Source organism: Pseudonaja textilis, chromosome Z (assembly GCF_049901715.1).
Source record: "Pseudonaja textilis isolate UNSWEBS1 chromosome Z, rPseTex1.2, whole genome shotgun sequence".
Classification (NCBI taxonomy): Eukaryota; Metazoa; Chordata; class Lepidosauria; order Squamata; family Elapidae; genus Pseudonaja; species Pseudonaja textilis.
Genome location: NC_142008.1, coordinates 26,093,286 through 26,111,882, shown reverse-complemented (window position 1 = coordinate 26,111,882; position 18,597 = coordinate 26,093,286). Strand labels below are relative to the sequence as shown.

The window sequence follows — 18,597 nt, the reverse complement described above, 5'->3', positions numbered from 1 at the left end:
ATTGGGACTTGCACAGTTTGTTAAGATGCACAGTTTGTTAAATTTGCTCAATTTAATTATTGGTGACTCAGATATTTTGGAGGAAGGAAGAAAAGGCTTACTACCAGCATAGGAGATCTATTTGAAATATCTGTAGGTTTTCAATATTCTGAGCAGGGGTGCTGAATGTTCTCTAGGGGTTCTTGGCTTTGTAGACGCCTTGGCATGACTCCAGGTCTCATAGTAGAGATTATCTACTTTCAGATAATCCTCTGTGTTGAAAGAGCCAAGGAACAGCATTCAGAGGAGTTTTGGTGATTTTGTGTATGGTTTTTACCCTACCTCCTACTGCACTCTTTCAGCTTGGAGTCATAGATCAAGGAAGTTTAGGAAGTTAAACAATGGGGGGGGGTGGGGGGTGTCAATGTCTTATGTCATCCTTTTTGCTATTTTTTGTAGTGCTCATTTTATATGCATGTTGTTCTTTAAGCTAACTAATACTAAAGATATAGATTCTAAAATTTTCAGCCTTCTTTCTTTAATACAGCTAGAATGTCAAGGAATTGCCTTTTGTAGTTGCTGTATATTAAGTTATTTAGAAGTTTCATGTAAATATTTACACATATTAAGTTATTTAAAAGTTTCATGTAAATATTTACACATGTTCTTTTTAATGCACCTACTAAAATTAGGTTAGAAATGTGTGGCATTACAGGAGTCAAATCTCTGCCCATTTTTAAGAATGAGTTATATTCTTAATTGAGTTACAATTAAACAAAAATTAAATTTTATGATAGTTTAAAGGCCTCCTAACCTCTTATGATGATCTCTTCCATGAAGCTAGGAATGTGCAGTAGCAGCAGGTGTTTCCTCTTAAAAGCAACAAACAAAACATCCATTCTTCTATGAGAAATCTTTCCCCAGGTATTTGCCTGCAGGAATTTTTGACTTTGGTTCACTGATTTAGTTGAAAAACTGCTGGTGTTGATTACAAGATGCAGGATATTTATCTTCCTTAAATAACAGCTAATCAAAAGACAACCAGTGCTTTTTAAAGGCCTTTTCCTTCTTAAAAGTATATTTTTCCCAATTGCACAATACATCCATTTAATTAATATCCTCCCTAATAATATTAAAGTTTGAACATATTATAAAATCTTCAGCTATTTCAATTTTCAGCCTCTTTTTTTTCCTCATGAAACAAATATTTTGCTCAGGGTGCAGCAGTTCCATTTATTTTATATGCTGTAAACATCATTTTAAATTTTGCTTACCTATTGAATATCAATAGTGTAAACAAAGCCAGAATATTTAAAATATATATCAGAATTTTAAAGAAAACTTGAGTTTCTGGTTCTAAATCTGTTTGTTCAGAACCCAGTTCCCAATTCACAAGAAATTTGAACCTTTGGTTCCAGAGCATGTGAAAGAGAAGCTGGTACAGAGGCTGAACTTTTGAATTTCCCTTTGAATTGTTTACATGTCAAACAATCTGCATTCTGAAGTTGGAGGAAGATAAATACAAGTTTGTAAACTGTTGCACAAAGCCCAAATGTTTAATATCCTACTGCACATGGTAGTGAACAGCAGGTAAAGTAATATTTAAAATTTCCGTTATCTCTATTATAGTAGGAATTACTTTTAAGATAGTTACCTTAGTTGCCAAGTTAGAATGTAAATTTGGTGTAACTTGCTGCCTAGCTTTAATACGTAGATGAAATTGATTTCCAATAAATTACTTCTTTTTCATTAGAAAAACTTAAAAAAATATAACCCAAACTTGTTATTTATTTAAAATTGTTAATTATTAGAACAACATCATTTTGGTAATCTTTTCACAGTGTTTTTTTCAACATCAATAGCTTTTTAAAATTCTTGTGACCAAAATAATTGGTGGAATACCAAACTCCACCAATTCAACACCAGGCTTGTATATCCTAGAACCATTTTTGTAATGAATAGGATTTTGCAACTACCATATGGAACATATAGAAGTGTTCTGAAACTCATTTACATTGTGTGTGTGTGTGTTTGTGTGTTTGCAAAACAAATGGAAGAAAAAACAATACAAAAGGAACAATATAAAAGGAAATATCCTTTTCCCACCCTGTAAATATTATATATTAACATCCTGTATACATCCTTGTGGAATGATGTTGAAGATTCAGTTAAATTTGGTGATAGGTTTTCAGTTCTAATCTTGTCACAATTTTAATTAAAAAGTAGGGACTATAGCTCTGGGTTGAGTGTTCATACGTGATAGCCAATTTCACTATAGTACCTTGAGCCACCTAAATAAGAAGAACCAAATTATTTGTTTAGTAACTGCATCTTTTGCAAAATAAATCTCTAGTTTGATGAAATACTTTAGGGGGAACTTGGGGGAATTTATTCTGATCTATATTAGTTATGAATGTAGTGAATTATTTTCTCTTTAAGTAATTCATAATTTGAAATGAGGAAATTAGGAGAATGGGCAAATGGAAAGAACAGAAAAACTGCTTTACAATCTGCTTATGTGTTTCATTCTCTTTGAAGATTCTTTCTATGTGATAGATTGATTTCTACAAACAAGGGCTGTAATGAATTGTCTGTATACTTCCTAATTATCTAATTTCCTAAATGTGAAAAACAATATTAAAATTATCAAAGCATTCTGACTAACTAAGGATCATTGTTTATATGTACTCCTAAAAAATGAGCAGATAGCTTAATTTTTAAATATAGTGCTTAATTGCCACAGAACACAGTGATTTATCTTTTGACAGTATATATTCCAAAAAGTGGGATATAATAGAAGCTATCTTCCCTTAAAATGGCCTGTCATGTGAGCCATAATGTTCATTGATAGTAAAATCAATAGAGCATTGATTCTGGAACTAAATCCTTGGAGACTTTTGTTCAAAATAGCAGACAGAGCTTGGTAAATACTTAGTGTTTAGTGTATTTTAAAAGCATGTGAGATTTTCTTGCATCAGATCTGGAAATATATTAAACATGTTTTAAGAGGTATAACTACTATGATTATTGTTTCTTTCTTTATAATTTTAATTGTTGAAATATGTTTCTGAAAAACTTGGCCTTGAAGAATGGCATATAAAATTTAAAAATACATGTTGTAAATTGTGCAATTTTAGAAAAACAACCTTCCTGGTTTCTTGCTTATTAGTGAACTATATTTGTTAGATATATTGGAATGAACTTTTGTTTTGGTTTAACTTCTGTAATTTTAATCTGAAATTTATAATTGATGTGCAAATTGTGCTATTTTTTGTTAAATGTGTGTCAATTTTAGATTTGATATAATCTAACAAATATTATATATATTTTTAAAAAACTCATTTAACATTTTAAGATCGTTTGAACCTCAAAAAGTATTGAGATTGTTATTTTTGGAAGGAAATTATTTTTTGGTGTAAACTTATGCAAGTTTACTTGAAAGCAAATCCATTTAATGCTATGGAAATTGCTGGGATGTGTATTATTGTAGGCTTAAACTACAATAATAAACACACCAGCAATTTCCATAGCATTTTTAGTAGTGGTATCAGCTAGAGACTTCAAGTGAATTTATAAAGCTATATTTTATTCTATTTTTTTAATCTTATAGATAGCATGAAAATAAGGTAGTTTTATTATATGTGTTCTATTAACATTTAACTATAGAAATAAAATAAAAAGCATTTTGCTTTGATGAACAGTATGAGTGTTCAGTTAAAATTTGATTTGATTTTTTAAAATAAAAATATATTTTAAAAGTTTGACTTTCTCTGTTAAGATCTCTCTCTCCAAGGTATAAATTGAATAACTGTCAAAGTAGCTACTGCAGTTGTTGCATTTAAATTGATTTACATGTCAAGACTGGCAGTTTAGCAGCTGCACTATTATTCCTGGATCGGTCAATTTACTTGAGAAAAACCTACTACTGAGTCCTACTGACCTGCATGACAATATAGGCCCTATTGCTATTCCTGTAATTAGGCCTGCGACTAACTCAGAATATTTTTAATTAAAATATTTTGGTCAATGTGTTGCACCAAATTAGTCCTTTAGTGCAGATTTAATACTGGAAATAGTGTGATTAGAATATTCAATGAGCTGTGCTCTATTTAGGATTAATTTGAGCATTCAATATGTCTCCATTTGAACAGTTTTCAATAATAGACTTGTCTATTTTTTTTCAGAGAAAATTATTTTTATGCATGTAAGAAATTTATATTGTCTGGCGGGTGCTTAAATCATCCATTTAAAACACTTACAAGAGTAAATAAAAACAGAAATTATGCAAATTATTTTTTAATGTGAAGTAATGCAAATTTCAGCCTTTAAATGAAAATTTGTACTAGGCTAAATTTATTCTTTTTTATATTTTTAAAATGACAGTTTTTTAAAAAAAAATTTCACAGTTAAATTACTAGTCATTTCTAAATTAGTTTCTACATCAAAGTTTTAAAAAACTAAATATGTTTTGGAGAATTGAGGCTGCTTCTCCCATGAGCTGTTCAGAGCATCCAGTAGTGGGGAGGTGCTTCAGTCGCTGCATGTCTAGGCTGGGCTTAATTTGTAGAATGCTCCTCCTCCTCCACGGGACTCCTCCCCAGTGTTCCCTAGTTTTTGCTCAGCCTCGTTGTGGATAGACAGTGCTTTTTGTTCTTCCTTGGCCAAAACAGGAGTATTACTCAGCAGGTTTGGATATAATCCAGTTCGGTTTTTCAGGCTTTTAGCCTCCAAATCACTTTACGACCTCCCGACATTAGCTCTCTCCATCTGGTCATCGGAGATCATTTGCATTTTCGGGCAGCACTGTTTCGCGCCCGAAGCAGCGGGTGGCTTCGGCACTGCTCTGAGCCCCCCATTTGTTCTACCCCCTGCCATTGTGATTCTGCATTGCCTTTCTCTATATAGGCAATAGGGGCGTGGGCATTTTCGCTCTCATCCGAGTCGTATCTTTGAGTTTTCCCCTCAGAACGCCGTCTTGGTGTGGAAAGCAGTAAGAATTCTTTCCGCCCCTTCCCCTGCCGTTCCTTTTAGCCACAAGGAGAAGCCGTTGGGGGCATTTCCCCACGCGGCGGGAGTTTGTTGCTGGGAAGCACGTGTGCGCCAAAAATAATGGCCATTGTTTTTGCCTTTACTTTAAAAAAAAAAAAACCTGCGTGGCCACGCTATTTGTAACTTGAGCTGTGTGAGGTAGTTTTTCTTCCCGATCAGAGGTTTTTCCTTCTGATAACCTAAGGAATCATTACACCTTGTTTTCTTATTATATTTGAGGCCATCTGTGTATTATTGTTGGCTTAGCCCTCACAGCCTTACCCAGCGGCACAACAACGAGCACCCAGGCCCGTGTCCGCCTATGCAGGGAAGCTGTTGAAGGCCTCTCTTTATTATCTTGGCCTTTCAGGCGTTCTTAATTTTGCTGTCTGGATATTCACTCTATCAAGCTGTTTCTCTATTAATTTAGATATATAGATATATTTATATCTATGGTATTCAGCTTTGTTCGGGTATTTTCCCACGTCATTATAGTTGTGCTTTTATATCTATATCTATATCTATATATTGGTGACTTTCATTCACTCTAATAATAATAATAATAATAATAATAATAATAACAACAACAACAACAACAACAACAACAACAACAACAACAAACAACAATAATGTATTCAGTATTAATATCTTAATAAGGAAAGATATTATTACTGTGATATGACTCATATTATATATACATATATCTTAATTGAAAAAAACAAAACAAAACAAGGGGATAAGATATTATCAGGGCAACCAGTCCCTTCTTGGATCAGGCCCCTGGGTGTGCCAACCGGCTCAACAGTATCGCTTTGAATAACGAGCATACTGCATCTCTTTCAATTCAAAATGGCAGGCGGTAGTAGCTCTCAACCCTCAACATCAAGGGTCAAAGCTAAATCTCAGCACAAATCCAAGCAGACAAAAGGTCATTCTAAAGCTTCAGAAAAGGATGCTAACAGGCACCATAAAGCATTAGAAAAGCAAATACATAGGTGTGCAAGGGAGGCACACAGGGCCTCACAGGACTTTCTGCCTCCCAGTCCAGTACCGTCTACCTCTTCCCATCCTCCTCCTCCCCTAGATCTCTCCCTCTCATCCAGACACAGCTTGGTTTCCCAGAGTCAACAGGCCCAGTTACCTGGAACACAGACCACATGAAGGGCTCCTGAAGCTACATTCACTCCGATGGCTGCTGGTCTTCAACAGGACGACATTCTTCCAGAGGAAGTTACAGAGAGAATGAAGGCGTGGATGGAGCTGGCAATCCACCAGGGAATTGCAGCAAGTCTTCAACACGCAGTTCTGACCAGGGAACACCCGGTAACCACTGACTATGATTCTCAATCTCTAAGATCATTGACCAGATCGGAGCAACACTATACCCAGGTACAGTTTCAGGGGGATATGCCCTTCCAGGGGCCTCAGGAGAAGGAGGAGGTAGAAGAAGTGGATCACATTGATCAAATAGAACAGATTGGGTCAGGATCAATACATGACAGTGACCCGGCCCTGTCAGAAGCAGACCCCCTAGAAAGTGGGATGTCTGAGGATGAGGGCCTTATTCCTGATCAACCGGTATTTTCAGACTTATTCCGCCCACAACTATTCAGATCACTTTTGTTTAAGGCAAAAAACATTGCACGCCTGAACAAGTCGCCCCCTTCTACCACTCCAACTCCTTCAGAAGTGGGACCAGAAGATCTAATTTTCAACCAATCGGTAGTCAAGGCAGATGTGATTCCAGTTCCTCACATGTTTTCAGACCTGGTACAGAAACAGTGGGCGTCTGCAGCGGTGTACCCTGCCCGCACGGGATATAACGAAATATTTTAATTTGGCCCCTGGTTTCTCAAAATTGTTGAATACTCCCGAGGTAGACGAACCTATAGTGGGATTAGCATCCTCATCCTCCATTCCCAGTGAAGCACTGGAGGCATTAAAGCCGGAGGAAAAACGAGCCGAGCTTGCCCTACACATGGGCCATCAGTCTGACAAGTGGGCCATTAGAGCGGCCATGGCCGCTTCCTTCTTTACCCGTGCTTCTCTCAGGTGGCTCCGTCTCTTACGGGAGCATGTCCCTAATTCCAACATTAGAGTGCACCAAGATATTGCAAAACTTATAGCAGCCGCTGAGTTCTCAGCTGATGCAATGCTTATCACGTGGTCAAGTTTTCAGCCAGGGCCATTACCTAACATGTCACAGCACGACACTTACTATGGTTAAAAGATTGGCAAGCGGACATTAAGCACAAATACAAGCTGGCTTCATCTCCTATTGTGAGAGACAGACTCTTTGGCCCTGCCTTCGACCCGCTGCTAATCGAAACCCGAAACGAAAAGAAAATTCTACCTTCCCTTTTTTGGAAGTCAGATTCTAGAAACCCTCAGTCCTTTCGGAGGGATTCCTTTCGGCCCTTTTATCAGGGATTCTTCTTACCCAGATACCAGAGACCCCCATCTTTCAGACCAGGGCAGCAGCTAGAGAGGTCCGACTTCAGGGATAGGAACAGAAGGGGTGGCCAATCCAAGAGATCCTTTCGAGCAGCAGGAAATAGGTCTTTCTGGTGTCCAACTCCCCGGACCCGGCTCCCATTGGCGGATGCCTTAAATTATTTGCAGACCAATGGGACTCCTCAATGTCTGATTCCTGGGTCAGAGACATGATCAGATTTGGTCTTGCACTGGAGTTTCAATCCACTCCCCCAGACTTTTTCATGTCATGCCCTGTTTCCAGAGATCCGGTTAGACGTAATCTTATGGAAACAGCTATCCATCATCTACTGGACATATGAGCCATCCAACCAGTAGCTACCAATCAACGAGGGCAAGGTTTCTATTCACATCTTATTGTTCCCAAAAGTTCGGGGGGGTGGAGAGCAATATTAGATCTGAAACGTCTCAACCGTTTCTTAGTATATCGCAAGTTTAAAATGCACACACTGCAATCTATCTTACTTTGCATCAGAAAAAATCATGTACTTACGTCCATAGATCTGATGGAGGCGTACCTACATATTGCTACTCGGCCTTCCCACTATAAATTTCTGAGATTCTGTTATAATAACCACCATTTCGAATATGTGGACCTTCCTTTCAGACTAGCTTCTGCTCCCAGGACCTTCATGAAGGTTCTTGTAGCACTAGCTGTTCATCTCCATGATATCCCCATACGAATCCAGTGTTATCTTGAAGACATCTTGATTTTGTCATCTTCCTATCATCAAGCAGTCAGAGATACTCAGAACACAGTACAATCCCTACAACAACACGGGTTCTCAATCAAGTGGGAAAAGAGTCATTTAACACCATTGACTCGGTTAATCCATCTGGGGGCAGTCATAGATACAGTGGAAGGCAAAGTTTACCTGTCACCAGATAGACTAAATAGCATTCAACAATTAGTTAAGGAGATCAGGGGTCTTAAGAGGGTGTCCCTAGCGGAACTATCAAAATTGTTAGGCAAGATGATCTCGTGTATATCTATCATCCCTTGGGCCCGGCTTCACACTTGATCGCTCCAGTGGTTCCTGCTCCCGTACCAGCTCTCTGGCCGAAGCAACTCCAAATGCAAGGTCAAGGTACCATCAAAGGTCCTCATATCTCTCCTCTGGTGGACCAGACCAGTCATCAACAGAGGCTGCCTCTTCAAAGAGCCAGACAGACTTACCATCACCACCGATGCCAGCCTGTTTGGATGGGGAGCGCACGTTCAGTCACTCACAACCCAAGGCCGCTGGTCGGCCTTCCCACTATAAATTTCTGAACAGTCGTGCAGCATAAACTAGCTGGAGCTTCGAGCAGTACACCTGGCTCTCCGCAGCTTCCTTCCACAGGTACGCAATCAGCATATACTAATATTGACCAACAACGTACTAGCCAAAGCTCACATAAAAAAACAGGGGGGGCACACAGTGGAAACATCTCATGTGGGAAGCGGAGCACTTGTGTCGTTGAGCGGAGAGCAACCTACTTTACATCAGAGCAGAGCACATTTTGGGCCTGTTGAATACACAGGCAGACTGGCTAATCAGGGCCATGATCGATCAAGCGGAGTGGCGCCTCCATCCGACCCTGTTTCAAGAGGCGGTCAGGACATTTGGACAGCCGGTGGTGGATCTGTTCGCTTCCCCCCTCAACGCTCAGCTCCCGAGATTTTTTTCCAGGTACCCCTCGCAAGGAGCGGAGAAGTTCAATTCACTCTGTTGTCATTGGCCCCCAGGACTTCTGTATGCATTCCCGCCATTTCCACTACTTCCCAAGGTCATCCAGAAACTGCTAGACAAGAGGGCGGAGCTGCTTCTAGTAGCTCCTTACTGGCCCAGACGGCCGGGGTTTGCAGACCTCCGCAGTCTATCCATATCAACACCATGGAGAATTCCACCAGATAGGGTCTTGCTAGCCCAGGGACCCCTTTAACATCCGGATCCTCAATGGTTGCACCTGACCGTTTGGAAGTTGAGCGGAGTTGTCTGAAGAGCGAAAAGTTTTCCAACAGAGTTATGGCCACCATCCAAGCTGCCAGATGCCCCTCAACAACTCGCATTTACAATGCCACATGGTCCAGTTTCTGCAAATGGTGTACTAAGTCTCGAATTGATCCCATCTCTCCATCTGTGGCTCAAATCTTAGAGTTCTTGCAAGAGGGACTTGACAAGGGATTATCACCTAATACGTTGAAAAGACAGGTGGTGGCCTTGGCGTCAGTTCTCACTTGTGAAGGTCTACTATCTCTTTCCCATCATCCACGCATACGGTGTTTCCTTCGAGGAGCCACAAATTTACGCCCTCCAGCGGTACACCGTTATCCCACCTGGGACCTTAACAGGGTCCTCATCGCACTCATTAAGGGCCCTTTTGAACCCTTGAAATTGTCAAGTCTCCAATTTCTGATGTATAAAGTAGTTTTCCTTGTAGCGATCACTTCTGCTCGTCGTATTTTGGAACTTGCAGCTTTGTCTATCAGACAAGATCTTTGTGTTTTCCATTCTGACCGGGTGGTCCTTCATCCTGATCCTACATTTATTCCCAAAATTAACTCAGTTTTTCATAGGGCACAAGAGCTGATACTTCCTAATTTTTGTCCCAGACCATCCCAAGGGTTGGAACTACAATGGCATAGGCATGATGTGAGGCGAGCATTGCGAATATATATTAACTGCACAGCAACTTTCAGAAAAACGGAAGCCTTATTTGTGTCATTTCAGCCCAACACTCAGGGATGCAAGGTCTCATCTTCTACAATAGGCCGTTGGCTACGGGCTGTGATAGCGAAAACGTATCAGACTCAATCACTGCAGGTGCCCATTCAACAAGGAGCGCCGCAACGTTGGCAGCATGGGCCACACAGGCACCAAGAACTGAAATTTGTTGAGCTGCAACCTGGGTCTCTCTATCGCCATTCATTAGGCATTATAAAATAGATGTGTTTGCCTCCGCTGAGGCTTCCTTTGGCAGAAGAGTTCTGCAACAGGTCCACAGCGTACCAGGAGGGGTTTCAGGCCAGACGGAGTCCCTCCCGTAGGACAGGCCAAGCTTTGGTATGTCCCACTTCACGGATGCTCCGAACAGCTCATGGGAGAAAGGGCGTTGGTACTTACCTGACATGCCCGTTCTCTTTGAGCTGTGAAGAGCATCCAGCCCCACCCTTTTTCCATCTGGTGGGGTCCTGTTTTGGCCAACAAATTTGTTAGGGCATTGAGGATGAGGGCCTTTATTTTTCTCGTCTTCGCCAAAACTGGGGAACGCTGGGGAGGAGTCCCGTGGAGGAGGAGGAGCATTCCACGAATTAAGCCCAGCCTAGACATGCAGAGACTGAAGCACCTCCCACTACTGGATGCTCTTCACAGCTCAAAGAGAATGGCCGTGTCAGGTAAGTACCAACGCCTTTTCTACATATGGCTATAAATAAGGAAATATAGCCAATAAATGATTTTGGTGGTCTTTGCCTTTCCACTTACAATCATCCTTTTGTAATTCTTTTATTCTCACAACATGACCCTTGATTGGCAGGTAGGCTGAACATATGTGGTTTATTGTTGAGAAAAAATACTTCTCCAGTGAATCAATTGGGGGGAGCTGTAAGAATAGTAGAGTCACAATTTTTAAAGTAATCGGTGGTAAACATTTCCATAGCAATCTGGTTCAAAATTTTATCCTAGGAACTCAGATTAAATGTCAAAAAGGTATATAATTGTAGGAGTTTTCTGTTAAAAACAAAATATCTGATGAGTGAAACAAAATAGCCATATCTGTCTCATTAAAAAAGAAGGAAATAGGTTAATTTTAAATGCATTATGAGAGCTTGTTTGTTTTTACTGCCCTAGGTATGATGATATTCTGATCAATGGGCTACCAGATTGGCGACAGCCTGTATTTTATTACAGGCGAGTGAGGAAAATGAGCAATGAAGAGTTGGCATTACTTCTGTTCATTATCCTCACAGTAGGACATTATGCCGTGGTTTGGTCTATCTACCTGGAAAAACAACTGGTAAGCTTGCTCTAAAATCATCAAGAATTGTTCAGTGTTCTGAATTAAGCATTAATGTCTCATTATTAACACTAATAGTTAATCTGTTGGGAGGCAAAGAGAGAAACAGGTAGCTTTAACCGGGAAATGGGGGGTGGAAGAGTGAGGATTGGAAGAGACAGCAGAGAGGGCTATAAATGCAATACTCCATTAGTGTAGTGGAGGACATTGATGATAGGACAATGTTGAAAATTAGATTCTTCTGTCTGTCCAGTCAGCTTCTTACTGTCTCTGTCACCATCTTGTTTATTGCTTCAAGCGGCAAAATGTCTTGGCACAGCTCAGGAATCTTGATCATGCTCTGTCTTTTATACATGCAGATATAAAGGCTCTTGTCTGAACTAGCCTTTCAGATTGCATGCTGACAACAATAGTCCTAGAAAGAAAAGAAAAAGTATTTTCTCCTTCCCTCCTCTAGAAGCTTTCTAAATGATTACGATCATTTTGAAGTACATAAATATTTTACTTTTTGTTCTAATATCAAGATCTGATGTCAGAGGAAGCAGAGTTGAAAAACCAATTCAAGCTTAATTCCCTTCCTTGATATTTAGTTTAAGTTTTCTTTTTTTCTTTTCTTTCTTTTTTACTCCTTTCTCTCCCCCCCCTTTTGAAATTTATACTCACTCTTAATGGAGGGTCCCCTCTACACCCCACAAATTGAAGTGTACATAAATAGTCTGGGGTTCAAATGGAAAATGACAGAAGTAAAGAAATGTTTTAAACGCTGGTTACTTCCTGATTAACAGAAAGAAAAAAAGAACATTCTTATTTATGTTTGAATTTGGTTTTGCATTTTCAATACTCTTCAGGAGTTAAGCTATCTATATATTTTTTAATATTTTCAGAGCCACGTTATACAATTTTGAATGAGAAGAATATGTTAAAACTGTAAAAAAAAGGGACAGTTTTGATTAATGTGAATATAACATACCTGACTGTTGGAGATCATATGTGTTTAAGAAAGTCCTACCCAAACTCGGGTAAATTATACAGAGTTGGATAAAAGTAATTTTTCTTTGGGTAATGACACATGAACACATCCAGTTCCAACAGGGACATTTAAATTTACTTAAAGTTTTATCTACGTTAAGAACTTTCTGAAAAGCAGTTTTGAAAACGAAGAAAAAAGTTTGGGAGGCAGTGTTTTAAAGAGTGACTAACACGGAAACACTTATTGTTAATGATTTCTTTAAAACAGCCGCTGTCCTTTTTTATTTTTATTTGCAGAGTTTTCCTAACAATTCTGGAACCTTCTTTCTTTTCTTCTTTTCTTCCATAGGATGAGCTGCTTTGTAGAAAAAAGAAGGAGAAGAAGAAAAGATCTGGAGGGAAGAATAGTGATGAAGTAAAATTTGGTGTAGAGAAGAGTGAAAGGTGGGAACTTAGAAAAATTCTTCAGGAAGAATGCTCCTTCCATACAAGAGGAACACACTAAAAATAATGGAATAAGGGAATGTTTTTGTTTTTCTTGAAATATGTTTTATATTTTATTTTTAAAAAGTGCTGAAGTTATAGATGATAATTGATAGAAATGAATTTTGAAAATATAAAGAAATGAATACAGATTTTGGAAGAATTTTCAGGAGGCACAAAAGTCTGTAGAATTTTAATAAGAAATGATTAATTTAGATTTTCTTTTAATTTCAGGAGAAGAATTAAGAGAAGGCTGATGTTCAGTGATATTACATAATACCTGATCGTTGCTATGGTCTTTGCTATGATCCTCTCATTACTTTAGTTTTGTTCGAAACAGTTTAGCTTTAAAAGTAAAAGATTAGTAAAATGTTTTACTTTTACTTCACTTTTGAGCTAACAAACCATAGGGGAGGAAATAGTGACATTCAGAATGCTCCAGAAGATACCATCTTTTCTTTTGTTGAATTATAGAAAGAAATAAAAGTCTTAAATAATTCACACAGCAGGAACATGAACTGAATCAATGCAGGGTAAAAGAGCAGAAACCATTCTTCCCATCCTGCATTCTTATGACATCATTAAGTAATGCTTCAGTGAATGGCAGATGACATTAATTTTTATGTATTGCCTTGCTTGTAGTACAGTCTTCATAACTGGTTGTCAATACTTGAAACTGGTTTGGTGAAGCATAATATCCCTCCCTCCCTCTCTCCCTCCCTCCCTCTCTCTCTCTGCAATCATCAAAAAAAGCTGAAGACTTTTTTTTGAGAGATACAAACAAGCCTAATGTGCAAAACCAATCTTAAGAGATATTTGTCTTTGTAGTTACATACTGAATAAAACTACCTACATATTCCCATGATATGCTGCTACTTACTTTGAATCTTTATTATTCCTAGTTGGCTAAAAAAGCACCACTGGTAATTTCTGTTTTTTTCTTTAAATGTATTTTCTGCAGACTGGTGGAAAAACCACAGTGGCGGGACCTACTTCCATGTAAAGTGGGAATATGGTCCTACACAATGGTAAAAGCATTGCCTCAATTATTTCAGGTAATAATCAAAATACCCTATTGTTGCTGTTTTTGTGTATTTGTGTTTTTCAAAGTTGTCCCCATTTTTATACTCATTGTTTGTTGTAATGCCATTCTACTTTGATTGAAGAAATGTTTTGATGTTGGTGTTAAATACATGGAACTTCAATCATTCCTATACCTATAAATATGGGACACATTGAGAAATCCGCTGCATACGTGGAAAGACAAAACTATCAAAATTAAATCTAAATAAAAGAAATTCAATAATTAGTTTGGCCTTCTTGCCTGTCTTATTGATTTAAATTATTTCAAGGATCTTTAAATGCTTAAAGCTGTACTATTTGGAAAATGGTGGCCACAGCCTCAAAAGCCTTTCCAAAAGCAGCACATACTATTTGAAGAAGGGTGCAGATGGCCTCTGGAAGAAGGCCTGATATAGCCAGCAGCTATTTCACATAGGTCCAGTTCAGGCACGTCTCAGCAGCAGCCAGAAAAAATGGGAAAGATTAGTTGGATGTGATAGGCCTATGGAGGACAGGACAATGTGCTGGTGAGTCTTTGTGCTGTACATGCAGTGCTTGAGATGGTATTCCTTGGTAGCAATGTTGAGGTTAAAGTAGAGGCCTTGGGTGCAGGGGCAGCTGGCTGAGACTGCTGAAAGCCCCAGGCCTATACTTCAATCCCAGTTGAGGAGTACCACTGTGCAGGGTGTCCAACAGAGTAGAGATCTGTGTATGTATGTGGGGAGGGGATAGATAGACAACTGGGGAAAGTTGATTGCTTTGGTTGTCATTGTATGCTGATTGCCAAACATCTAAATTTTGGCCATGTGACTGGGGGCCATAACTTTGAGGACTGGGCATAAGTACTATTTGTTCAGCATCTCCACAACTTGGAACAGTTGCTGAATGGTCATTAAAGGAAGATTACCTATTTAAAAAAATCATCAGATCATTTTCTTGGTTTATCATTTACATTTCCTTTAATTTTAAACTTCATCCAGCTTCTTTTGTATATCCACTAAAAGTCCACAATACTCAGCAATCATTGTCTTGTTGAGAATTGTGGAATTAAAGTCCACAAACTAGTGAAGGCCTAGGTTCTCTGTTAAATTGACTTCTAAACAAACTTTTGCTGGATGTCTTAAAAACAGTGTAGGACTGCCTTATTGAACATGATATCCTCCAGATATGCTGGGATGGGAATTCCCAGCCATGATGGATCGGAATTGTGGAATTGGAATGCCAAAAGATTACAAAATTAGTGTTGAGGAAGGCTGGATTATAGAATTTTGCCCTTTAGAAACAGGGTCACTACAGCTATTCCAGACTTCCTGTTAAAATTAGAGGATTTGTCTTTTTTTGAAAAGAACATAAAATCTGGCAAAAGACAAAGGATGAACTTGATCAAACATGGGTAATAGCTGCTATTAAGCCTACCTTCTAGCAATTCATCCATATAAATAACTCTCCACACTAATTGCCTCTGCAGATAATGGATAAGCAACCTGCTTTAAGGTGAGTCATCTCCACTTAGGGAAGGAGGAGATTGAGGTCCATCCGAAGGGCGTGATGAGGAATTTGTGAATTTTCTGGAAGACAGAATAAGTCAACTTTTTCCCAGTTAAATGCCAGCATGATATTGGTCCAGTGGAGACCCCTGGGGGCAGGTACCTGCCCTGTTATCTGGGAACATTTACCCTGTTGTTCCTGAGGAAGTAGACAGGACCCATGTTCCCTCCTGGCTTGTGAAAGCTTCCTGGGAGGCGACATGCAGGTGGTGTTTGGCAGAGATTAATGCTTCCTTACAGGAGGGGAAAGTGCCCCAGCAGTTTAAGGAGGCTATGGCCACCCTAATTTAAAGAGGCCATTGTTGGATTCCACCCTGTTGGATAATTTCAGACCTGTCTCCAATCGTCCTTTTGGGACAAGGTGGTTGAGAAGGTGGTTGTGCGGCAGCTTCAGAGGTTTCTAGATGAAACAGATTATTTAGTCTCCTACCAATTAGGATTCAGACCTGGATATGGACAGAAATGTCATTGGTCGTGCATTTTGATTATCTCTGGTGGGAGCAGGATTGGTGTAGTGTACCCATCCTTGCTCTACTTGATCTCTCAACGGCTTTTGATGCCATGATCATGGTACTCTTCTGGAGCGACTTCGGGGGTTAGGAGTGGGAGATTTTTTGCTATCCTGTTTCACTTCTTTCCTCTGTACTCTCATTCTGTGTTAATAGGAGATGAGAGATCCAGCCTTTGCCCAGTGTTTTGCAGGGTCCCACAAAGATTGGTACTCTCTCCACTCCTATTCAACATCTACATGAAGCCATTGAGTGAGATCATCCACCACCATGATTTGAGATATCATCTGTATGCTGATGATACTCAGCTGCATATATCAGTCCATGTTGAGTTAAGTGATGCCATGATTTCTCTCACAGTGCCTGGAGGCTGTTAGGGGCCAGATGGGGAGTAATGGGTGGAAACTGAACCCTGGCTCTGGGTTTGGAGTTCTTGGTTCATGGAGAATTGCCATCTTTGGTCTTGGATGGGGTGGCACTGCCCCAAATAGACCTTATGTGTACTCTGAGGGTTCTCCTGGACTTGCAACTCCTACCCAAAGAGCAGGTGGCAGTTGTGGCCAGGAGAACCTTTGTGCAACTGTGGGTTGTGAGCCAGTTACACCCTTTCCTGGACCAACAATTCCTACTCGTGGTCAATTATGCCCTGGTCATCTTCTGTCTTGAATATTGCAACACCCACTGCAGGGAGCTGCCCTGGGAAGTATCTGGAAGCTCCAGTTGGTGGAAATTTCAGCAACCTGCATGGTTTTGTGTAGACATTGGTGTGCATATGTATCACCTCTCCTGCTGGATTGGTTGCCAATTTTCTTCCGGGTGCAATTCAAGGTGCTGGTTGGCAAAGAATGTTGTGAGTCCCATCCTCTAAGGAGATAACATCTGTCGGAACTCAGAAGAGGAGCTTCTCTATGGTGGCTGCCTCCCTCTGGAACATCGTCTCTCTGGTCTCTAACTGTCTTTCCGAAGGCCCTGGAGACATAGTTCTGCCCAAGAACCTAGGGAACCCAGAGCAGGATAGAGCCCATTAAATGGCTGTTATGGGTATCTGTTGTTGCCGGGGTGGTGGTGGTGGTATTATGTTATTCTTTTCACTTTTCATTACTTTATATTTTGTTTTATTTCCATAATCTACGTTGAGCTACCATGGCGGCAATATACATTTCCTCAATACTATAGAAATATAGTATTGAAATACTATAGAAATATAGTATAATATAATATTATAGAAATACCATAGAAATATAGTATAATATAATATTTGGCAAATCAGAATGCTTTTAGAGGTTCACTCCTAGTCTTGGACAAGGTACAGCATGAAAACAGATATGTATTCTATCTGAATCAATGCCTAATTAAAACATATGGGGTGTGTGTGTTTCAGAAAGGGAATACAAAGTTATTTTATTTCTTCAAACTTAAAAGAGTTATATATATTACATTAAATAACAATAGAGACAATTTTTCACTCTTGAAATCAAGAATTCACACTTTTTCCTTGCCCTCCAATCAAATTTGTTTTTTTCTTACTGCAGTTTCTGTTTCCATCATCTTTCCCTGATTAGCACCATTGTATCCCATATTATTTTTTGAAAATGTAGATAAAAACAAGTCTCAGGCCAAAGCAGGATTTGAAAATATATACTCTGATTGTGAGCAAAAGGCCTGTCTGTTTAGGCAGGGGTATGTTTTGATCCCACACTGTATTTTTTTAATATTTACTGATATTAGCCATTAAATAGACTGACTAAATATCTATTTACACAAATCATGTTGCAAAACTGCTATTCACATCTGTTTGTCATTTATGTATCTGAATATTTTCTATTACTCCTGTCCCTTCTGTTCCTTTCCCTTAACTCTAACACATGAAGGCACTTAAAATAATTAAGGTGGTTCTTTACTTCAGAAAACTGTTTTGTATGCATGTCCACAGGTTAGTTGTTGTCATTTTTCTCTTCTTTGCTATGCCAGCTGTTCTCTAGGGTTAGAAGAAAAATGGCGCAGTTTCAAAGCACAATATTTTTGAGAGCTTTATTTTTAATTATTTTTTGGATGATGGGAGGAAGTAGATTAAGATGGATTTTTGAAGTGAGGATGAATATTGCCAAATGTCCCCAGCCAAAACTTGGTTTTGTACATATTTCCAGATGCCATTTCTAAACAGAATTCTAATGTCAGGACATATTTTTTTCTTTCAGAAATAACTTCTTTAGCACAGAGATATTTTTGTCATACAGGTGTAATACTAAGTATTTTTAAGTATGGTTATTGAACAAGCTACAGTGATGAATTTGCATATCATGGTAAGCAAAAAGATGAACTATATAGCTAAATGTCCTCTGTGAATGGCATTTGTAACCTGTTGATAATGTTGGGCATTCATCTTTCAGCTCCAACAGCTGAGTGTGTTATATTTTTCTTTAGTTTTTGAAGATTAAATCTAGGATATTGTCTCTGGCAGAACTATTAAATCATGGTCTCTAGAAACAGGAATTCATTGCAAAGGCATAGTTGTTCCTGCAGTCCCT

At 39.0% G+C, this 18,597-nt stretch overlaps 1 protein-coding gene across 5 annotated transcripts in view; it reads left to right on the top strand.

The window, feature by feature from the left end:
• The window catches only part of DNAJC1 (DnaJ heat shock protein family (Hsp40) member C1), a 113,618-nt gene that overhangs the window by 35,451 nt on the left and 59,570 nt on the right, over positions 1-18,597 (top strand). For all 5 annotated transcript variants that reach the window (XM_087915395.1, XM_087915394.1, XM_087915392.1 and 2 more), the window contains exons 4-6: positions 11,334-11,499; positions 12,818-12,912; positions 13,913-14,006. In XM_087915395.1, the coding sequence (XP_087771521.1) occupies positions 11,334-11,499; positions 12,818-12,912; positions 13,913-14,006 (355 nt within the window). The remainder of the gene's footprint in view (positions 1-11,333; positions 11,500-12,817; positions 12,913-13,912; positions 14,007-18,597) is intronic.